At 33.8% G+C, this 24734-nt stretch overlaps 1 protein-coding gene across 1 annotated transcript in view; it reads left to right on the forward strand.

Annotated features, from left to right (window-relative positions):
- Positions 1 to 285: 285 nt before the first annotated feature.
- The window catches only part of GFRAL (GDNF family receptor alpha like), a 56217-nt gene continuing 31768 nt past the window's right edge, over positions 286 to 24734 (forward strand). Inside the window, exons 1-6 of the mRNA XM_049092197.1 lie at positions 286 to 423; positions 4429 to 4563; positions 6544 to 6696; positions 16122 to 16178; positions 17065 to 17395; positions 22412 to 22662. Of these exons, the coding sequence (XP_048948154.1) occupies positions 321 to 423; positions 4429 to 4563; positions 6544 to 6696; positions 16122 to 16178; positions 17065 to 17395; positions 22412 to 22662 (1030 nt within the window). The 5' untranslated portion in view covers positions 286 to 320. The remainder of the gene's footprint in view (positions 424 to 4428; positions 4564 to 6543; positions 6697 to 16121; positions 16179 to 17064; positions 17396 to 22411; positions 22663 to 24734) is intronic.

A 24734-nucleotide genomic window follows, 5' to 3' on the forward strand; every position in this document is an offset into this window, starting at 1 on the left:
AGAAACTGAGGATACTCAAATATCTAGGAAGCTTTTTGGGTATAGTTGGGAGGCTTTTACATAGTTTAGCATTCTAGTTGAAGGGGGGGAAAAAGCCCTTTCTCATGAATGTGCTGAGCATGTATCATTTCTTAGTATCTGGCTTGTGAGTTTCTTGGAAGCCTAATATCCAAGATTAGTATGCTCAGAAGGAAATAATTGAATTTGGACATAATTAGGAAAGTTCACAGCTCAGGAAAGATTGGTGAGGAGATGGTGACAAAGGAAGCTGACTTGAATCAGTAATGCTTTCAGGAAGCTAGAGCAGAATCTGAAGCCTTATGTGGACAGTTATTGTTAAGAAGGTGGTTGGAGAAACACATCTGCCTTTCTCCCAGGTGAATATGCCCAAGTTGTCCAGCATGATAGTCTTCATTTTCCTTGGTAAGTGAATCATGCTTCTAGTTTATCTGAATTTGTAACACCAACTCTTCACATACTGAATACTGTCTTATCTGACTTATTCATTGATTAAGCTAATAGGCTTATTATAAGTACCAGTTACAAATGTATACTTTAGCATGGTTTATTAGTTTTCAAAAATGCACATCTACTTATGTATAACTATAGAAAATGCATAATGCAGGAATTTCATTAATCTTTCAGGTTGTTTCTACTTTATTGTGTAGGATAATCTAGTTACTTTGAGTTATTTATTAGGATTTATGGAATTCACATATTTACTAGAGTCTTTGAGAAATGAAACCTTCCAGAATCTATTTACAAGTTATAAGATGACAAATTTCAAATTATCTCTTTTTCTTTGAAATTAAATTGAGATTAATTTAAATCATTCAGTTCCCCTAACTTTAAAGCATTAATATTTGCTAAGTAGGAGTCACTTCATAGGATAAAACAACTTAACATCCCATCAAATAAATGTTTCACATTTCAGTCAGTTTTTGTAAGCTATAGACAAGATTTGGATTTGTCCCTCTTGTGTTAGGCAGTGTGAATGTACTGTAAAATGTTGGTAGAAAAGAATTAATTTTACTTAAAGTGGAATCCATGAACATCTACTTGCCATATGTGCCATTGGAGAAGTTGTATTTTCTTCAGAATTTAGTAGAATCTATAAAATGATTTCAGGAAAAGAGATAGTTATGATTATAGTTGTATATTAGTGTTCTATTCATTAAAACAAAGCTATCATGGTTTTTGCTTACTCTATACTAATGGAAATTGATAAATAAAACTTAATTGTGGGAACAAAAATGAAGCTGGTTATTTCAAATTATGTTGAATATGAGAGTCAAATCAAGTGAAAAAAATTAAGGGAGGAAGGAATGGAATCTTTTATACATTTTTAGCTTTCCTTTAATAGTTATTCACTATCCCAAAATTTTGCTTCTTATATTTGCTTTAATATTTCCTTATTTGCATTCTTTATTATAAAGAGAAATCTAAGAAACTTTAACTTTTGTAGATAAGGTAGCAATACAACAGAACACATAAAATACATTACAACCTCATCATGGCCTCAGTTGGAAAAACAAGAATGGCCTCTTGTTTTCAAGTCTGACTTCTATATTAACCTTGACACTAGGTTGCATGAAGGAGGGAAATGATTTCTAATACTGTTAGGGTCAAAACTGTACTATTTGATAGATTTAACCAACATTTCCCATAGCACATTCTTGAGAATACTTGCTCAACATCATCTAAATAGGTTTTGTGATGTGGGAAAGTTTGAAAGCCAAGAAAATGTGGGATGTAGCGAATTTTTAAAATAGAACCTGTATTATCATGATAAGCCTTAAGAGGGTAATATTATGTGCAGCATTCTTCATCTTACTATTTTATAACTGAACTTGTTTTTCACTGAGCATTTCAAGAGAATCCTTGAAAACCCCTGGATTAAATATGTGGCCACAAATCATAGTAAAGAATGACTAAAATTTTGGAAAGTTAAAGTTATTTTCATTCTTGTGAGCCAGATCACTAAGATGGTTTTCCTAGTAGATTCAGTATTTCATCCAAATGGAAGGTGTGGAAAATCATGTAAAATAAACAATCAAATGGAACTTAAATTTTTAAATATTGAAGGAAATGAAATAGATTTAGGAAAGATAGTATGTAGAATTCCTTAACTGTTACTAGACTGAGGTACTGGTAAAGTTTTGATGATATATTCAGGATATTATCACCTATAAGTTTCTTGAGGGAGCTATTCACAAACTGTAATGGGCAATGTCAAATATAAATCTAGTTTCTTATGAATTGAGTGTCTGACATAAACTACTTCAGGGTCTTTTGCAAGCTGAATTTAAACAAGTAACTTTGGCCCAGAATCGGTGGGACACTTTCTTTCTCTGAGCATGCTAACCTAGGGCAGGATTTTGGCTAGATGAGGTTATCCATGAACACATGAAAAGACACTTTCATGTCACTTTCCACTCCAGCCCTCAAAAAGAAAAATGTGACTGAACCACACCCTTGGGCCTAATCTCTAAATGCAGTGACCCAGCAAGTAATGCCTATGATCCCATCAGTTGTCTTGGATTCTCCCTAGGAGAACAGGTTTGAAAAGAGGTAAGATAAAGACAAGATGATAGGGTTTACTTGTAGCCTATAACTCTGCATTGTCACAGGTGATTCATAATTAACATCATCCTTTTTAAAATTCAAATAATTTGTCTCTAAGACATAGCTTGAGGTTTCTTAATCATAGTTCATATATTGTCTCTATAACTCAAATGCAATTCCTATATTTTTCTATGTATTGGTGAAGAAGTGTCAGTTTGCATGTTTGCAGAATCAATTCAAATACTTTGAATAATATGCTAAATTAGCATTGTTATTTTCTTAATATTTTTAGAAAATCTATTGGGAACTTCTCTTCTACCCAAAATAACTTGTAAATAGCTGGAAGGTGTTATTTTTTTATAGTATTGGTTACTTATTTATAACTCATTCTTAAGCAACTATTCAAGTTGGTTTAAATAAATATACATATATAATGTATTATTGTATTTGATGATGAGGATACCATCACGAATTACCTCTAATGCCTGTCTAGTAAAACCCTCGAACCCAATGGTGGAAGCAAGCATATAAATATTCACTTTCACTACACAGGAGTAAAGCTATGGTTGGGGAAATCCTAAGATTGTAGCGAAATAAATGAGAGGTGTTAAATCAATTTGGATATAGGAAAATAAGGTATTGAATTCAGGTAAGGGTTCCATAAAACAGGTAATCATTGTGTTAAGCATTGACAGAAAAAAAGAAAGAAAGTAATTGCAGAAGAAAAAGAAATGGACTGTATGACCATATGGTAAATACTCAGAAGTACAAGACAGCATGGAGCATTTAGGAGACTATAAATGTTCAAGGGTACCCAGACCGTATATGATAAAGAATATAAGACTTATGCTATAGGGAACCATCCAAAAGATGAACAGAGAAATGGCAGGACTAGAATGGTACAGTAGGCAGGTTAGGCATGTAAAGAGCCTATGTGAGTAAGATGAAACTGGAGGCAAATTGACTAATTAGTGAGTTGGTCAAATATTCTAAATAAGAGTCAAAGAATTATATATATATATAATATATATAGGAGAGTGAAGCTAGGATAAAAAAAGGAGTCTACCATGAATCCAAAGTTTCTAGCGTGGGTACCTATGAGAATGGTGAAATTAGTGGTGCAGGGTGGTCTACCAGAGAGTGGTGATGATAAAAAGATATTATAGTCTGGAAATGTGTCTAGAACATTTAGGTTGAGATAAGAAATATAACTGAGATACTGAAAAATAATGGGATTATACTTTTGAGAATTATCAGTCTGGAGGTTTTAGTTAAAACCATGAGACTACATGGAATCGTCCACAGAGAAAGTGTAAAATGAGAATGGGAAAAATCTGAGGATAGACAGTAAGCTAGAAATATAGTTCACTAGAAAAAGACAAGTATCCTGTGAAGAATTCTAACTACAGTCAGAAAATATTAAGTGAATAAGTATCAAGAAAACTAGAAGAGAGGGTTGCCAAAGGAAGAGACAGTTTCAAGAACAAAATAGCAACAAAATGTGCAGTGATAAAAGTAGGCAAGACCAAGTTTTAAAACTATTAAGTTTGATGTTATGGAGATGATTAGGGAAGTTTAAAGAGAAATTTCAATACAGCAATTCCTTCAATAAATTGAGGAATGAATAAGCATTAAGTAAGGGCACAACTATATACTCTTCATTGAAGAATCTTACATAAGACAAATATAGATCTGTAGCTAGAAGGGAGGTTAAGATCCATTCCAATCTTCTAATGATTTTATCAGATTGTACCTTCATTAATTTTATTCTTTATCATCAATAATTTGGTTTTGAGGTAAACAATTGCCACACTGTAATATTACAAATTTGTTGTTGTTGTTCTGTTACTGTTGTTATTTCAGCCATGGTGCTTTGCTTGGAAAATGAATCCACTTCCCAAACCATTGATTGCACGCATTTAAGAGAACAATGCCTAAGTGATGCGGATGGATGTAAACATGCATGGAGAATAATGGAATATTCATGCAATGTTTCAGGTAAAACATTGCTTAAAAGACATTCAAGTGATTTCTTTTTACTGCTATAAAAATAGGATTGGCTATTTCTGTCGCTATCTTGGGAACTACGTTAGCTTTGCTCTAAACCCCTTACTCAAACTTGATTCCAAGTGATTCACCTTCAATTGCCTATTTGTGAATGTGGTTACAGAGTCCTAATGCACTGTGGACAGCTTTATGCAAGATGTCAATTTTTTTCAACTTATCTCATCATGTTATAATTACATGCATACTTGTCAGAAGTATGGCAAAAACTTTTCAAATATCTTTTTTGCTTATATGTTAATACCTCAATGATAAAATAGGAAAAATAACATTTGTGATGATCAAAAGCATTGTTATTTGTCTATTTGTATATAATATACGTTTTATATTCTTGCAACAGATATGCTATCTTCCATTCCAACTGTGTCAGGAACAATTTAAAATATATTTTTATTTTTAACTTATCTCACATTCCAAATATTTGAGGGGAGTCCCAAAGGGCAGAAAATATAAACATTAGAATCACTGTTACTTGTTTAGAAGAAAAAAAATACTGGATATTTCAATTGGTTGAATAAATATTGAATGGAGCATTATAATAGGACTCCATTTGCTAAAAATAGATACTGATGCTACAGTGAGACATTGCCCTGATACCACCATCAAAAAATGTTTCAAAGAATTGTATTCTAACATAATTTATCATCCTGTGTAATGGATATTATAATACTATAATAAAAAACCTAATAACCCTTCTGGAATTTTCAGTAAGAAAAATTGAAAAGGGGAAATAATAATAGATTCTTTCATGTATCAGTTTATTCATTTCACAAAGTTTAAATTCTATACAGCTCATGCCTCTTGCCTATCTGCATCCTGAAAGATGTAGAGGGAAATCCATTGGGTTAAAAGGGAGCAACCTATAGTTCTGATGGCCAACACTTACAATTTCCACCATCAAAATTCTGCCCATCCACATGACCTCAAGGAACTGCATAAGATGCAGAGGAAGGGAGAGAGATTTCCTTCCCTTTCCTGCTCTTTAAAGGAGTACATGGGATGTTCATAATCCAAAGAAAATCATAGTTGTCTAATCCAACATTCTTATTACAGTTCAGGAAAATAATTTTAAAAGCATAATTTGCTCAAAGTAATGCAATAATTTTAAGATGAGTGTAGAAGACAACTAAAAATATTTGTTATTGGTTTTGATGATGAAGCTCCTTGTTACAGTTTATAAGGTAATTTAAGATATTTGCATTCAGTGTCGTGAATGATAACATTTACTTCAGTATACAAATAGCAAGTCATTTTCAGTGAATTGCAGTAATATTTGCATAATTATCCCATGCATGAAGCTGAAAGAAATATTCTCAAATATACAAATGAAGTGAATTCAAGTAGTTTTATTCAGAAAAATGAATAAAAGAAAATTGTTGGGTAGATGAATATGGCTTGTAAATTAAAGCAGAAAATGAAATATTGGTAATTATGAAAGATTCATTATTCAATAATATTTACTGAGTGCTTACTAAGCATCAGGAGTACTTCATGTCTCATTGTAAATTTTGAGCCACCTGCATGTCTCTTATAATTTAGAATGATATAAAAAATAGATTATGACAAATAGATAATAAAATTAGCTAAAGTGACAAAATAGTGAAGATTATAGATCATTCTGATCATCTCATATAAGGACAGCCTTGATTGCTACTGAAGAGTAGAAATTGGCATTCTATGTGGGGACAAAGTCATTTTAAAGTATAACAACTCTAATCTATTCTAGAAAGTAAGGACTGGGGAGAAAGACAGTAAAAATAGATTCTGTGCTTAAAAAGTCACTTTTGTGGACATCTTGTAGCAACACCAGAAATTCCTACTATAGTGAATTATTCAGATTAATATGTTAAGAGGATTTGTGGTAGGATGACATTCAGATTAATATCAAGAGTGTTATATGTTTGTGAATCCCAGGTAACCCCTGTAAGATGAAGGACTCATCAAACTGTAACCTCAGCATCCAGTCCTTGGTGGAAAACAATTTCCAATTTGAAGATTGTCTCTGCACTGATAACATCTATTGTACTATTAACAAATTGCTTGGGGAACAATGCATGAATGAATCAGGTAACAATACATGCAATATTTAAAGTCACGAAAAAGAATAGTTCCAAAATTAACCACATCTATGAAATTTGACTCTTTTTTGATATTTTGATCAATTCTTTGCATAATTTAGTTTGTGTAATTTAAGGTTCAGTGAGCTGTAGATCTCAGTAAGTGCCTAAAGTATTTCTGTAGTTGCTAACCATGATTTCAAGCTTCATTCAATTATAATTCATTAGAATTATAGATTCACTCACTCATTTCATATATTGGTAGGTTTTGCTATGGCTTTGCACAAGACCTAAATGATAGAAGATAAATATTGGAGAAAGTCCAAAATATAACCATGTATCCAGAATTATACCTGCCTTGGATAGTAGCATTTAATGATTTAGTATATGTTTATATACTGCCTATTTGAGGTGCCAGGCTGACACTGAGGTAGTGATAATCAAAGTACTCTGCACGCGTCCTTAAGGGGTCATAAAGATTTTCAAAGGGTTATGTGGGATGAAATAGTTCTAAAGTGATCGGTTTCTGGATCCCCAATGTCCCTATGAACTGTCTCTGAAACGTGTTCAGTTTGGGAATGCATGTGCTGTCATGGGATTCTTACCTCTTTCACAAGCAACCTTCTTCCATTTTATGAGAAATAGGTTTGCCTCTCATCTGTCATGAATGATCCCATTGTCCCACATCTCAAATCATTCATGATAAGCTCACTGGACAATTTTCTGTTGTATGGTTTTGCTTTTTCCCAGAACTTGACACAAATGGAATGATATGTAGCCTTTTGAACCTGATTTTTGTTTGTTTGTTTGTTTAACATAATGCATTGGAAATTCACCAGTGTTTCATGTACAAGTTGGTTCTTTTTTTGAGTAGTATTCTATTGTATAAGTTATATCATACATTGGTTATCCATTCACCACTGAAAGTGATTTGCATTGTCTCTAGATTTTTAGAAATCATAAATAAAACTGCTAGAAATACTCACAAGATTCATACACATATACATTTTTGTTTCACTTGGGTAAGGAATTGTTGAGACGTGTGGTAAAGTGTATGTTTAACTTTATGGAGAGCTTCCATATTATAGTCCAGATTTGATATAACCGTCAATATATAAAAGTTCTTCTCAGTGGCACTTGATTTTGTTTTTTTACTTTGTTTTGGGGCTATCCTAATATGTATTTAGTGATGTCACAGTGTAGTTTTAACTTCCACTTAAATAATACAAATGTTGAACATATTTTCATGTGTTTATGTGTCATCTATACACTTAATTTAGTAAAACAGCTCTTCAAAATTTTGCCATTTTTAAATTTGAGTTTTGACTCTTTTACTGGGTTTTAAAAGTTGCTTCTCTGTATTGAATAAGGTTTATCAGAATATGTGTACTGTAAACAATATTTCCCTCTCTGTGTCTTTTACTTCCTTAGGAATATCTTTCAAAAAACAGAAGTTATTTGTTTTTTAAACTTTAATGATAATCAGTTTATCACTTTTTTTTCTTCCTTGACTAATACCTTTGATGTTGCATCTAAGGAATCTTTACCCAACCCCAAATCACAGAGATATTTCTCAATGGTCTAGAAATTATGTAGTTTAGGTTTTACATAAGGTCTATGATACATTTTGAGTTAATTTTTGATTTTGTTACAAGCAATGGGTCAAATTCCTTTTTTTCCCCATAAGCATATCCAATTGTTCTACCACATTTGCTAAAGAGACTATTAGTTTCACCTTCCTCAAAAATCATTTGGGATGCTCTATTTCTAGGTTTTTTCATCTTGTTCCAAATAATCTATATTTCTGTACTTTGCCAATACTCTACAGTCTTACTTATTGTAGCTGTATGGGGTGTCCTATAATCTAGTAGAAGTCCTTTAACTTTGTTCCTTTTAAAAATCGTTTGGCTATTCTTTGACTTTCCACATAAATTTCACAATCAGCTTGTCAGTTCCATAGAAAAATCTAACATTTTGGGGGGCTTACATGGAAACTACAGATCAGTTTGGGTAGAATTGACAAATATGATATATCTCCCCATTTATTTAAGACTTCTTTGATTTCTTTTACTGATATTCTGTAGTTTTCAGTATATAATTCTTACATAGTGTTGAGATTTACACAAATATGCTTCATTTTTATGCTGTTGCAAATAGTAACTTATTTTATATTTTAATTTCCAATTGATTGTAGATAATCTATCAAAATAAAATTGATATTTTATATGAATCTTATATCCTATAACTTGCTCAGCTCACTCATTTTTATGTATCTTTTATTTTTAGAATCTATAGTATTGTCTACATAGATATAAATATTCATATCTGTGACTAGAGAGAGTTTTATTTCTCCCTTTCCAATCTGTATGCTTTTATTTCTTTCCCTTGCTCTATTGTTCTGGGTGGGACCTCCAGGATAATATGAAATGGGATTGGCCATCCTTGTCTCTTTACCTATCTTAAGAGAAGTGCAATTAGTTTTGCACCATTAAGAATAGTTTTTGCAGTAGGTTCTTTGTAGATTCCCTTTGTCCAGCTGAAGATAGATATTAAGTTTTGCAAATGCTTTTTCTGCCTTTATTCAAATGATCATGTTTCACTTTTTTTATTTGTTGAATTCTATTGTTGATTTTTGAATGTTGGTTCTAACCCTTCATGCAGAGGCTATATCCTACTCAGTCATGATGTATTATTCATTTTAGATATTGCTTAATTCAATTTGCTAATATTTTGTTAAGGGTTTTTAATCTATGTTCATGAGGAATGATGAGATATTGTTCTCTTACAGTGTATTTGTCTAATTTTGTTGTCTGAATAATGCAGGTTTTTAAAATGAGTTGGGAAGTATTTCTTCCTGTTCTTTATTCTAGAACAGTACATGAAGAATTAATATTATTTCTTCCTTAAATGTTTGATTTAATTCACCAGTGAAGATATCTGGTCCATTCTTCAATGGAAAATTTTAAAATGTTCAATGTGTTTAATTGTTATAGGACTATTTTACTTACCTATTCGTTATTGAGTGAGTTTGGTAGTTTGTATCTTTCAGTGAATTTTCCCATTTGGTAGATTTATGTCACATTTTTATTTTTAGGGTTTCCATTTTACTTTTCTTCTCCCCTCTCTCTCTCTGATAGTTGTTCCTAATATTCTAAATTGCCCTTTAAATGTCTGTTGGAGTTGTACAGTTCTCTTTCATTCAGATATTGACAAACTTGTATCCTCGTCTCTCTGTCTCTCAATTTTGTTCTTCATTATTTTTAGTTATTGTGTTTGATTCTATTTGAAGTTGCTCCTCATTGTCTGGTTTCTTACGATAAAGGCTTATATTATTCACTTGAGATTTTTTCTTTCCTCCTAAAAACATTTCATTATATAAATTTCCTTCCAAGTGATGTTTTAGTTACATCCACAAATTTTAGTATGTTGTATTTTCATTTTTATTCAGCTCAAAATATTTTCTCATTCCCCTTGTGACATCCTCTTTGATTCATGGTTTACTTATAATACTGTTGTTTAATTTCCAAATATTTGAGGATTTCCAAGATACCTTTGTTATTTACTTTTAGTTCAATTCTTAATTAAAATACTAAGTGCTAAATATCACCTGTACAATATGATACATGCTAGATGATACACACACAATCACAAAGTACTTGAAGTTATAGAGGAAGGAAGAGTGGTGACTCAGAAGGTTTCACAGAAGAAATGACAGACTTGGGATTTTAGGGTGGATTGGGTTCACTAGAGAGACAAAATGGATGTTCTAAAGAGAGGAAATAGAATGAAGCAGAGAGCATTCAAGGAGCAACAAATCCTTTGTTAAGCTGGTGTGTAGAACAGAACAGTATTAGGAGATGATGCTGGAAAGAAACCAGATGTTAAGGAGGAAAGCTGAACTTACGGGTCTTTCTAAAGGGATTAGACTTCAAACTGTTATTGCAAGGGGCTCTTGAGGCATTTTAAACAGAGGAATGCAGAATCAGCTTTTTCAAAGGGTATCACTGGCAGGAGTGCAAAGGACAGAATGGAGGGGAGGGAAAGATGAAGGCCAGGAATATCAATTAAAAGGCCATTGAAATAATTTGGGAGAGAGGTGATACACGCCTAAACTAACACAGTAGTGCTAAGGACTAAGAGGAGAAAGCAGAAGTAAGATATTTTATGAATTATAATTGATAGGAATTGGTGACAGTTGGATATGAGGAGTATGAAATGTATGAAGCATGTTATACAAGTTGCTGGCTTGGGACAGGATACTGTGATATACTGAGATAGGGAAGAAACAATAAAGTACAGGATTGGGGACAGAAGTGATGAGTTATATTTTGGAGACATCGCATCTGTGGAAAGCTTTGGAACATTCACGTTAGGAATGTTAGTATTTTGTTTTAAGTTTTATATGATACAAATAATTTCAAAAGAGAAATGAAGGAATGTGCGTCATCTAGCTTGCATTTGGAAACCTGCATTTTGCACTAAAGAGAGTAATCTAGAATAGACATACAGGTTTTGGAGTTAAAAGTTTGTAAGAAGCAGATAAAACCATGAAGGAAAATAGGATTGGTCTGAAAAGGCTATCAAATGAGGATATAAAACCATGAAGGAAAATAGGATTGGTCTGAAAAGGCTATCAAATGATATCAAAAAGATTTTGATAACAACATTTATGATCTAGTTGAAGAAAAAAAGATTTCAAAGACAGGAAAAGAAAATATAGAAAGAGTTTTTGAAGTCAATGAAAGGGACACAGAGAAAATAGTTAGGAATTACAAATGCTGAAAAGTCACCAAAAAAGAATAGAGCCCAAACTAATCACAGGAGTTAACTAATTAACAGGTCTTTACTAGTTTTGTTTGAAGTAGGAGGAAATGAAAGCATATTGAAATACTAAAAATATTTATTGACTTATGTTTCATGATGATGATGGCAAGACAATTTATATCTTTCTAGCCATTTTTAATCATACCAAGTTTTGACGAAATGTAGTTACCAGTCAACAGGTCCATACAAGTTAGACTGAAATCAGTTCAACTTTATTACTTTATTTATAGAAGAATCAGCTCTGTCTTTACATTTGGCTGGACAGTCAAATATCACACAATGGATCCATCAGAAAGACACATCATTAATGGTTGGAAAAAAGAGCGACTGTGTCATAGCAGCACATATATGCCAACAAATGGAACATTGTACTCTGTTGTACGAAAATTTTAAGAAAACCTGTGGAAAGGAATCAGAAAAATGCAAGACCCTTGATGGAGGCTACCTGTGTGCAGCATTAAGAGAAAGTCTGAAAGAAACGATATTGTGGAATTGTCATTGCAATGACCCTTCAAAAGTAGAATGTGTTGAAATTTGGAGAAGTTTGTTTGAAGACATTTGTATACAGGATGCTCAGATGAATCAAGTTCCAGCTGTCAGTGATGACCACAAAGATGGATTCAAACAGGACATTTTTTCAGGTTGGTATTCTAAAGAAGAATTTAGGAACATTAACTATGAATTAACCAAAGAATATTTAAGTTCTGATTCCTACTTTGTCATTCCTGCCTGTTTCTCCTAGAAAATTAAGAATAAAAAATTAATGCCATGACTATGTCCAAAAAGGATTACAAAGAGGCAAAAGAGCCAAATGCTAAAATGTTTTAGAATAATGTCAATTGTATTCATTCATTCTCTCATTAAACAAATACTTCTGGGACATTTACAATGTACCAGGTCCTATGCAGCAGGATTTAAAAAAAAAAAAAAAAAAAAAGGATAACAAAGCAAAACCAAAAATCACCTGTCCTTCATTCAAGGAGCTTGTTGTTTAGATGATTTAAAAAATTGAAAAAATAGATAAAATGTGGTTAAATGCTGGTTATTTACTTAATAGGTATTTCTTTTGAGTCCTTACCATATCTTAGTCCATGTGCTCAGACCTGTAGGAAAAGTAGTAAACAAAACAACCAGAAACCATTGCTCTCTAGGAGTTTGCATTCTGTATTGAGGGGATCTTGAATCACCTTCCAAGGCAACAGAATCTGAGACAGAGGTTTGCAGACAAAAGTTTTTTGGGGCTGGGGGTTTAAGAACAAAAGTTAGAAGGAACTGAAGGAAATAGGATTAAGTAGAGGGAGAAGCTGAAATGCAGTGCAGCTGCCACAGCAAACTTAGTTTATCCCACAGGAAGTTTGGACCTGGATTGGCCATTGAGGCAAGGGACCTGATCCTTGAACCCCTCCTATGGGTTAGAGCTTATATATGAGCTGTTCCCTGGGAAAGTCTGTAACTTTGCTTGTGGCAACTTTCTTTGAATGAGGGCAATGCCTAGAAAAGGACGGTTGTGAGTCATCACCCAGCCCATACTTTCAGCCCCTGGGGAAAGGAGAGCCTGAGTCACCAAAGGAGGTGTCTTAGTAGCGGGTCATAGCATCCAATGTGGGAACAAAGAGAAAATTAACAGGACAAATGACTTAAGATAGATATTTTAAACAGTATAAATGCTAAGGAGAAAACTGAAACAGAGAGGAAAAAAAGAGATATGAGTAGGTGATTTTTAATTTTAATAGAATGACCACACAGTTGTATCCTTAAGTTAATGTTTAAGCAAAGATTTAAAAAGTTAAGAGAATGAGTCCTGTAGATATTTGGGGAGAGAATAGTTAAGGCAAAAGAAACAGAGAGTTAGACACCCTCAATTGGAAATGTGTCTGGAGGTTTGTGGAAGGGCTAAGGGGAGACACATAGGGAGAGGAAAGAATATGGGAGAGAGGTGTGGGAGGTGAGATCAGAAATAAAACAGGGGCAAGATCAGGTGGGGCCTCCTTCTAGGTCATTTCTAGGTCATTGGCTCTTTTCCTGAGTGATACAGAAAATTATTAAAGAATCTTCACTAAAAGATTATCATGATCTGATTTCTATCTTTAAAAGGGTAATTCTGGATTTTATGTTGATCATTGACTGAAGAGAAGCAAAGGCTCCAATAGGAAGACCAAGTAGGAGGCTTTTATAATGACACAGATTAAAAAATGATAGATGATGGACCCATGTGGGAAGTTGTCAGATTCTGGATATATTTTGATAGAAGTAAATCATATGGAGGTGTAAGAAAAAAAAGGAGATGAAGGTTGATTCCGAGGTTTTTGTCCTTAATTTTTATAAGGATGTGGTTCTCATTATTTTTGTTAACTGCTACGGAAACAGCCACAGGAAGGAGAGACTTCAGTGAGCAACAGAGAAGTCACAGGTTGATTTGGGATGTGTTAAGTCTGAAATGTTTATTAGATATCCAAGTAAATGTATCAAATTAGGCAGCCCCAGTATGGCATTGATGTCTAAATTCTATGTATGACACAACAAAGTGAGATCTGGGCAAGAGGGCTTCATTCACTTATAGATGATAAATAAGCCCATGGCCTAGATGAGGTCAACAAAGAAATGCATGCTGTCTTGGACCTGTTTGGTAGCAAGGTGGGAAAATACCAGATTCTGGATATATTTTGACATTAGTGGATGAATAAGAAGGAATGGTATGTATGCTTTTATGTATATGATCTTCTATCTCAGATGTAGATCTGATTGGTACAATCTTTTATTTATTCCTGTGACATATTGCCCTTCAGCTGCTTTTCAGGAATTAAGCTACAGTTTAAAATATCTTCCTGGAAGAATGTGTCTATACATATGTATGTACCATATGAAATTACAATTTAATGTGCATAGAATTATATGAAATTACTCATAACATATAAAATAGTACACATCCAAGATAGGGTTTATTTTCCCCTGCTAAAATAAATATTTTGTTGTGTTTATGATAATTACCCACATGGTGAATATATTAGTCGTCTTGGGCTGCCATAACAAAATACCACAGCTTGAGTGGTTTCAACAACAGAAATGTATCTCCTCACAGTTCTGAGGCTGTGACTTCCAGATCAAGATCCAGCAGGGTTGGTTTCTAGTAAGAGTTGTCTTTCCTGGGCTTGTGGACTTCCTGGTTTCTTTCTGTGTTCTCAGATGACCTTTCCTTGGTGTTTGAGTGTATGAAGAGAGAAGAGGAAGTAAGCTCTCTGTGCCTCTTCTCCTAAAATGATAATCCTGTCAGATTAAGGCCCCACTCTTATAACCTCATTTAACCTGAATAACTTCAGAGACACCATTTTTAATACATCACACAGCAGGTTACAGGGCTTTCACATGTGAATTTTGGAGGGACATATGAAAATTCAGTAAAAGTATGCACATTCAGTGTTTGTTTCAATGATAGATTCTTGAATATATTTAGTCAATGGCATGGCTATACCAATCAGTCCCAAAGCAGAGATACTAATCTATAATAGAGGTCTAGCCTAGACTTTTGTAGCTGTTACAAAAGCTGTATGCCTGTCTGAGATTTGATTGTGGGGTTTCACTCAATATGAGATAGTCAGAAGAACGAACATCTCAGATTTCCTCAGAAACACAGGAGGGTAGATTTAGAAACACTGTGATTCTTCAGCTGAGCCATTATGGATATAAAAGTGAGAAACAATGTATAGTGAGAACAGATGGAACAATGCAGGGAGTCTGGCAAGACTGACACAGTTGGGAGTAAAAAAGAATTTTCTTGTGATTGTACCTTCTTTTTTTGTGCAGTGGATGGGCAGTCAGGGAATTTGGATAGGCAGTTCAGAGACAAATTGAATCAGGAAGTCACAACAGAAGTCAATCTTAATAGCCAATGGCAACAATTCAGCTTTAATTTTAAAATGCAGGTTTGATCAGACTATTCCCCTATCACTTTATGCATATGCTTATTAGCACCCCTTATATTTTATTTGGATTTTGTTTATATCTCTATATCCCATGCCAGGCTGTGGATGCTCCGTGACAGGGACTATACATTTATATCTTCAGTATGGAAACTGGTACATAGTAGTGATTCAACCAATGCTTCTTGAATGAAAGAGTTTGGAAGTAGCTGGGCAGTGAGTTCACTTCCATCAATGCAATTCTCTAGTTCTCTGATTATAATTCCTAGGAACTCTAAAAGACTAAAATAATCAGAGGTAGAAATCATCTTTAATTTCCATTTCTATTTAATTAAGACCCTACCGGGAAGGATTTTTTCAATTCAGACAATATTCCTTCTGTTCTTTCTCCCCAGACAGATTCTTTGTTTACTTCAGTACACATGGCCTGGTCGTTAGCATTTGTATAAATCTTAGAGTAACTAAATCCTCAGAGCAGGGCTGTTTAACTCACTGGAATGATATTTGGGGTGGGTGTGGGGGGTATTTTTCTTCATCTGCATGTCACTAATTTTGAGTATCAAGGGTTAAGTAAGTATTACATGAGCTAGAATGTATTTTTGCTTGATCATTCATTTCTAAATGTGACCCACATTTTTCTACTAAGTTTAAAAAATTGTTCACTAATGAATTAGTCTCTTTGTTTTCCTTCTAGATAACATGAAAGAGGATAATCAATACAAGTGGAATCTAACTACCCTTCCCTATCATGGTAATGTTTATATTTATAATTTTCATTTGCATTGTAAATACTAGGCAATATGATTTAAAACATAGTTACTCACTTTCTTAAAGATATGCCAATACAAAATAAATTGTGTGGCTCTTAATTTAGTCTAATATTGCAAAATGCAACAAAATTACTGTATTTTTTCCATTCATGTATCAAAGCAATTAATTGTTTTGCCCACCTGTCAACTATTTACAGTTATGCTGAGGAATGAAAACTTTACATTTAAAACCAAAAATTAGATCTTGGTTAAATTTCACAAGTATTTTGATCACATAAATTAAGTGCTTGATGCTAATTTTGTATATATGCATTTGGTGGCGGGGGAAAGGGAAAGCACTCCCATGTATCTATGTTTTCCAAAATGTCAACATCTTTATGTGCTATTATAATAACTGCAACTAATAGCTGCAACTGCTATTATAATAGTAATAACTGCAACTTGTGGAAACTTTAGTCAAGATTTTTACCCAAAATAAAAAATGCAACGAACAAAAATCATTTTGATTTGAGCCCATGAACTCACCATAAGCTATATACTTCAAATGCAATTTCTGAAGATTTATTATTTACATTTGAGAGACTTGGACTCAAAAATTTTTTTCCCACTCAGTTTTGGCCCTATATGTTTCCTATCATATCTAGATCACAATATGTATCCAGCATAAATGAAAGATGATACAAATAGCCCACTACTCAGGCCTCAGTAAATTCATATTAACTCTTAAAAAAAAAGTAAGATTAGCCCCAAATAGCACATTGGTACATCATTGTGTTTTGCTCACAGACATTTCACAGCATTTTGCAGATTCTGTATGTACAGATTCATGTTTACTTTTCCACAAACTGGACATATCCTTGCTTTTAGGAATCAAAGGGATCCAGTCCTGTTTGGAAGTGGCAGAGGCGTGTGTAGGGGATGTGGTCTGTAACACACAGTTGGCCGCTTACCTTAAAGCTTGCTCAGCAAATGGAAATCTGTGTGATGTGAAACACTGCCAAGCAGCCATACGGTTCTTCTATCAAAATATGCCTTTTAACATTGCCCAGATGTTGGCTTTTTGTGACTGTGCTCCATCTGATATACCTTGTCAGCAGTCCAAAGAAGCTCTTCACAGCAAGCCATGTGCGGTGAACGTCGTTCCACCCCCTTCTTGCCTCGATGTAATTCACAGCTGCCGAAATGATGAATTATGCAGGTGAGTAAAAACACGCATACCTTAGTTTCTTATTTCGGCACCTTATTTGTTACAGTCCAGTCCTAACACTTGATCTCATTACATTAGCTAGAGTTCCCACCCTCATCCAACATGATGTAAACAAAGCCAGACAACTCATATTTTTGAATATGCAGTACATGTGTAGTATCCTTTTTGAAATTCAAATGCAGAACAGGTTTTTGGAATAAGCGAATTCAATGTGTCAGGATTTGGTAGCCATGAAACAGCATCATTAAAATTATATATTCAAGTTAGGCTAATGAATTAGTAAATAGACCTGACTGGCATGTCAGTTTAATTTGGTTTTTTGGTATGATTACCTCAGGCTGTTAAATGTCAGAGAGCTTTGATAAGGCAGCTCTTCAAACTTCAAATTGAACCTTTCTCTCATAGGCTGGAGATCCGGAAGGAGAAGGTAACTTGAGTCCATCTCAGCCCACATGTATGCCATTATGTCAGAAATATACCCATTTTCTTCTTCCCAACCTCACGCGCTTGATTTTCAGGGGAGCAATGTTAGTCATTTATTTGTCATTCAAATAAATAATTATCCGCCTATTACTCTCTAGGTACCAGTGCACACAAGACAAGAATGCTTGCCCTGGGGTCTAGTGGTGGGAGAAACATAATAAATAAGTGAAATGTACATTATAAGGTAATGAGTGTTGTGGAGATTAACACGCAAAGGGAGAGAATTGAGTAAGTGGCATTGTGAAGAGGCAGAAAGAGTTGCAATGTGAACACAGTGGTCCCAGTAGGGAGCTTTTCACCAGATTTAAAGAAGTAGGAGAATGAGCCTCTCTCAGTATGCATCTGAAAAAAGAAATACTAAACAAGTTAGCCAGTGGTGAGGAAGAAATAGGACCTGTTCAAAAAGCAATGAGGGTAGAGCCTACATGGAGGAGAGCAATAGGAGATGTAGTTAGACATTTAACTGGAATGGGGGGTAAGTAGGCCTCAGTCATATAGGACCTAGAGGGACACTAAGGACTTGGGTTTTTACTCCCAGTAAAATGAAAGGTTTCTGGAGGATCTTGAGCAGAGGTATGAATGATCTGGCTCACTTATTAAAACTTCCACTCTTGTTGCTAGTTGAGACTAGACTGAACCTTTGCAGGTAATTACTCTTGGGAACTCTAATTCAACACTGGCTTTTTCTTTTCCTCACTACAGTCTTCATTAACACATTTCCTTGTATATTCAAGATGTATTTATCTTTTGTCTAGTAAGAAATCCACAGTTAAGTGGGTCTCTTTGGAGGAGTAAGAAAAATGCAGGAAAAAGTGAGAATACTGAATAAATCTGATGAATCAAAATGATTTGTATCATTGATGTTACCACATTAAAGGAGCTTTATTTAAACAACCAGCATTAAATCATATAATTTATGGATTCATCTTTTGCTTCTTTTTGGAATAATTCTTCATATCAATTTGCCCAGTGCCTTTAATCAGGAATTGTTTTGTTTAATTTCATTTAAATAAATAAAACTTCGTAAATAGCAAATCATTTAAAATTAAAAATAAGCATTTAATGTGGAAGAGTAGTCTAGTGTGTGATAGCTCAGAGCAAAGATTATCACATTCATCACTTTGCTTCGACCATTGACAAATGAGCTGAAAGGTTTAATATCAACTGCCTGAAGGGTCTGATTCTTGGTAAACATCTTTTAGCTTTTTAACTATATTCATTTTTTTACTCTGCCATTCCAACTTTCAGAGTAGCTCCAGATCTTATAAATATTTGTTGAAAAGGACAACTGCTTTCCTACAACATACATTTTGTAAGATAATGGGTAAAGATCTAAGCAGAGTGCTAGAATATCGATGTATTTTTTGTTTTAACTTATCACATAGAATGCCAAAGCTCTTAAGAAAGTCTTCTTTGAGGACCTATTTTACAAAAGTTTATCAGTTATTTTGAGGCTTATTAATTATATCTCTTGAGTGATAATAAAATTAATAATAAAAATGTTTTATGATACAGTTTAGATTTTTCAAACTCATATCTCAAAAGTCCTTATTTTGTGAAATATTGTATTTCATTGATTCTAAGATGAAATTTTTAAAACATTTTAATATCCCTAATAGCTTTGGAATGCATCTTAAGCTCAATGACAAGAACATACTTATGAAATTAAAACAATAATTTAATTTCTAACAAGTTATTTTAGTTATAACAAGATAATGATATTTCCTGTAATCAATGAAATAGGATGAAAACATTTGATTACACTATTTTTATCATATCACAAATAGAATATTTACATCTGTCAATCATCTATCTACAGTAACAATGAAAACTAGTGATATTTTAACCAGCCAGGAAAATTTTGTTAAAGCAATCCCTGTAAAAATACCAGAAGTCTCCATGAATGGGGAGCTGGATAGCTTTACCTGATTCCAGTGCCAAGACCATAGGAATACTACCTTATCATCTTTAACTTATTTGCATTCAACTTTTGGAACATCATATATCTAAACTTTCCTATCAAATTAAGTATTTTAATGGCAAGTGATGAATCTGCTGTTAGAGTCCTTAAGAAGCCCCATGATGGATTCTGAAGCACACACTCCTGAATTAAACTCATCTTGGTGTCAACACCTTCTAAGATTGATTGGTACAAAGTTGGTAATTTTTTTCCATAACGGCTCCTCGGTTTAACCACTTCTCCAAAATGTTTGGTGCACAGTCTGCAAAACCAGAGGCATTTAAAGATGTCATCTTGTTTCCCTCCACCTTTGAGTATCTTGCAATTAATTTTTATAATTTTTAATGTACATATACATGTCTCTTCTTGTGTAATTTCGGTCTTTCATGGATTAATTCAGAGAGTAAGAACTATGTACTTTAGATTGCTTTTCACTGTGTGCAAATAGTCCCTTAATGAATATTTTATAGAGGTGATGGAAATATAATGCAATATTAGCAGTCACTGTAAAAAGACAAATCCTGTCATTTTTCTCAGGCGAATTTTGCCTTAGGGAGACTTTTAGCATTTATATTAACTTATTATTAATGTAATTCAGATGGAAAAAAATCCAAATGACAAACTACTTCTTCAGTAAGGATGGTTAAGCCCTTTATCTGCTACCTTTTTTTGCTGAAAAGTCTGTATGTGTGGAGAGGAGAGCATTTGGGTCTTAAAATAAAACTTAAGTTCCTGTTCCAGATTCTTCAATACATGATAGGTTTCAAAACTCCTTTATTTATTTGGAAAGGCCAAAGAAGCCACTATAAAGTTCATTTTTCAATCAATTCTGTCTAATATAGATGTATACTGAGAGATGAGATGTTTTACAAATTATAAATGTTTAGGTGCTTACAGAAAATTATAATACATTATATTTTCATATGTATGAACTCAAGAAAGTAGTGAAAAAAAGTATTTGCTTAAATAAATTCTACTTACTTTTTAGAAGCAAACCCCCATAATGTACACAATATTTTAAGTACCATGGAATACTTAAAAATCTGATGATTTATTAGGTCATATATCCATGTGCAGAAATTATACCAACCACATTCTTTACATTTTGCAATGTAACTGGAAATCAATAGATAAGATGAAAACAAAATAATTCCATTAAAAAAACTACTTTTAAATAATTGTTTGGACAAAAATATAGAAAATTGCAGAATATCAAGAAAATAAAGATAATGAAACATTATACATCAGAATGTTTAAACCTGAAACAGAATTTCTATCATATAAAGTTTTGGGGCATATTTAAATCTTTTTTCAAATCATGTAGGTAATGTGTACTAATTTCATAATTTTTTATTTAAAAATATCCTTTAATTCAGCATTTATGCAGAATTTCACAACTAATTTTCTGAATGAAATAACTTCCATGAGTAGATAACTCACACAATTTAACTGTAGCAAAATACATATTTAAAAATGAATAAATGGCACCTAGGTCCAGATTTATTCTCTATCAACTCCTAAATGATGATCCATACTGTCAATACTTCTATTTACATGATATTTTCTATATAACCTTCAATTGCATTAAAAGAACATATTTGTTCTTCTGGCTCAAAATATTTGTAGGATTTTCTTAAATATAAGTTTTAATAGATCCTAATTAATTTTTTCCATGACTTTAAAAAGTTGATTCCTTTAAGGTTACTTAAAATATGAGATTATTAAAAATAATAGTTCTGGATTTAAAAAGAGTAGCATGTGGACAAATACACTCATGATAAATGTTTATTTACTCAGAGAGTTTTCATGCTTATTTGATGATGATCTATTCAAGAAAGGGTAAGAAGGAATTTTAGGTGATAAATATTAAGTAGAAAGATTAATATCCTTGATTCCACTGGAATATCTTCTTTCTTTGAAAGCTTTGAAAATGAATTATTATACATTATTCAGACTTTCATTCAAAGCTAGTACAACACAAATATATAGAAACTTTATGAATTGATGTGGTTCTAATGGATTATCTCAGTCATTAAATAAACTAATTTTTGCTTTACATTAGCTCTTGCTGCCAGAGAAGCTAAAGGAATTTTGTAAATTCTAATTAGTCTGCTCAGAAATATTGAGCAAGTGCACAGTACCTCCCAATCTGTGGGAGAACAGGGGCTGGGAAGGTCTAGAGTCTTGTATGAAATCACTCTATGAAACTGTGGCCAAATGCTAGCCAGAAAAGCACATTCTGCTTCAAAAATATTGCTAATAATTCTACCATATACTTTATATTGCAAATCATCACCCATTGAAATAAAATTAGTAGTGAAAGATCATTCATCCAGGAAATCCTAAACTTAGCCTCTGTCTTTCATCACAAAAGGAAAATAATTCACGAGGTTTCTCTACTTTTACAGTCTCTATCAGGATGCTTGTATGTACTAATTTTGTTTTCAGCTTGTATTGGTTTTTAAAGGCTTGTCAGATGCCAGTCTTTCATTAGGTGAGGCAGTACCACATGTTATTGTGAGATAATATTATCCAGACTAATTCCATTTCTTGATTCTTTCTAGGAGGCGCTACAGAACATTTCAGTCAAAATGCTGGCAGCATATGATTAGAAAGTGCCATGAAGATGAGCTCTGCATCAGTACCTTAAGCCAGCAGGACCTCACTTGCTCGGGAAGTGATGACTGCAAAGCAGCTTACATTGGTACTTTTGGGACAGTCCTTCAAGTACAGTGCACCTGTAGGACCACTACACAAAATGAAGAATCTTTGTGCAAGATTTTCCAACATATGCTTCATGGAAGATCATGCTTTGGTGAGTTATATATATTCAGTAAATGATACACAGGTTTTTTTTTGTTTTTGTCTATGCAGCACAAAGTAGTAATCCAGCATAGAAAATTTAACAAAGAAAACCTTATGTTTGCTACTCTATTTTAAATATATTTTCTGATTACGTTTTATGTATTTGCTATTTTACTCATTCATATGCTAGTAGTGTATGCTTTTTAATGTCTATGATTGGTCACTTCTAGGTATCATTTACTGATTTCAATATCAACAGCATGAAAGGTTTATATCCTACCAGATAACTGAATATGTCAGTTGTCTATCGTGAATAACAAACAACCCTAAAATGTAGTGGCTTAAAATAACCATTTATTGGCTCATTCTGCACAATGGGCTTAGCTTAATTGGGTGGTTCTTCTGATGATCTTACTTGGGGGCCACTCAAGTAGCTACTGTCATTGAGTGACTCAGCTGAGGCCAGATGGTCCAAAATGGTGTTTAGCAAGCACTATTTGTTGGGATGCATGAGTTCCCTCCACATGTCCTCTCTAGTGGTTGACCCTGGTCTCTTACATGGTGACAGCAGAATTTCTAGTAGCTAAGCCCCAAAGTTCATGTACTTACCAATTGTCTATGTCTGTCACATTTGCTAATGTCTCTTTGGACAGAGAAAGTCCCATGGCAAGACCCAGAATCACTGTGAGAGGAAATTATACAAGGATGTATATATTTAAGGTTGGATCCATTGGGGAGATCATTAATTTAATAGTTTACCAGTATGGGTATCCCAACCTTTGTAAAACATATACTCTTGGATTTAGCTTTTCTAATCTTAGTCTTTAACATGTCTGCTGATTTCTCTGTAATGAAAGGATGGAAACACATTCCCTAAAGGTATACTTTACTCAATTTTAAGAATGAAAAAACAGATTTAGGAATTTAACTAATTTTTTAAATTTATTTTTTATTGGTGTTCAATTTACCAACATACAGAATAACCCCAGTGCCCGGCACCCATTCACTCCCACCCCCCGCCCTCCTCCCCTTCTACGACCCCTAGTTCATTTCCCAGAGTTAGCAGTCTTTACGTTCTGTCTCCCTTTCTCATATTTCCCACACATTTCTTCTCCCTTCCCTTATATTCCCTTTCACTATTATTTATATTCCCCAAATGAATGAGAACATATAATGTTTGTCCTTCTCCGATTGACTTACTTCACTCAACATAATACCCTCCAGTTCCATCCACGTTGAAGCAAATGGTGGGTATTTGTCATTTCTAATGGCTGAGTAATATTCCATTGTATACATAAACCACATCTTCTTTATCCATTCATCTTTCGATGGACACCGAGGCTCCTTCCACAGTTTGGCTATTGTGGCCATTGCTGCTATAAACATCGGGGTGCAGGTGTCCCGGCGTTTCACTGCATCTGTATCTTTGGGGTAAATCCCCAGCAGTGCAATTGCTGGGTCATAGGGCAGGTCTATTTTTAACTCTTTGAGGAACCTCCACACAGTTTTCCAGAGTGGCTGCACCAGTTCACATTCACACCAACAGTGTAAGAGGGTTCCCTTTTCTCCGCATCCTCTCCAACATTTGTGGTTTCCTGCCTTGTTAATGTTCCCCATTCTCACTGGTGTGAGGTGGTATCTCATTGTGGTTTTGATTTGTATTTCCCTGATGGCAAGTGATGCAGAGCATTTTCTCATATGCATGTTGGCCATGTCTATATCTTCGTCTGTGAGATTTCTCTTCATGTCTTTTGCCCATTTCATGATTGGATTGTTTGTTTCTTTGGTGTTGAGTTTAATAAGTTCTTTATAGATCTTGGAAACTAGCCCTTTATCTGATATGTCATTTGCAAATATCTTCTCCCATTCTGTAGGTTGTCTTTTAGTTTTGTTCACTGTATCCTTTGCTGTGCAAAAGCTTCTTATCTTGATGAAGTCCCAATAGTTCATTTTTGCTTTTGTTTCTTTTGCCTTCCTGGATGTATCTTGCAAGAAGTTACTGTGGCCAAGTTCAAAAAGGGTGTTGCCTGTGTTCTTCTCTAGGATTTTGATGGAATCTTGTCTCACATTTAGATCCTTCAT

This window comes from Canis lupus, chromosome 12 (assembly GCF_003254725.2).
Source record: "Canis lupus dingo isolate Sandy chromosome 12, ASM325472v2, whole genome shotgun sequence".
In the NCBI taxonomy this organism is placed as follows: domain Eukaryota; kingdom Metazoa; phylum Chordata; class Mammalia; order Carnivora; family Canidae; genus Canis; species Canis lupus.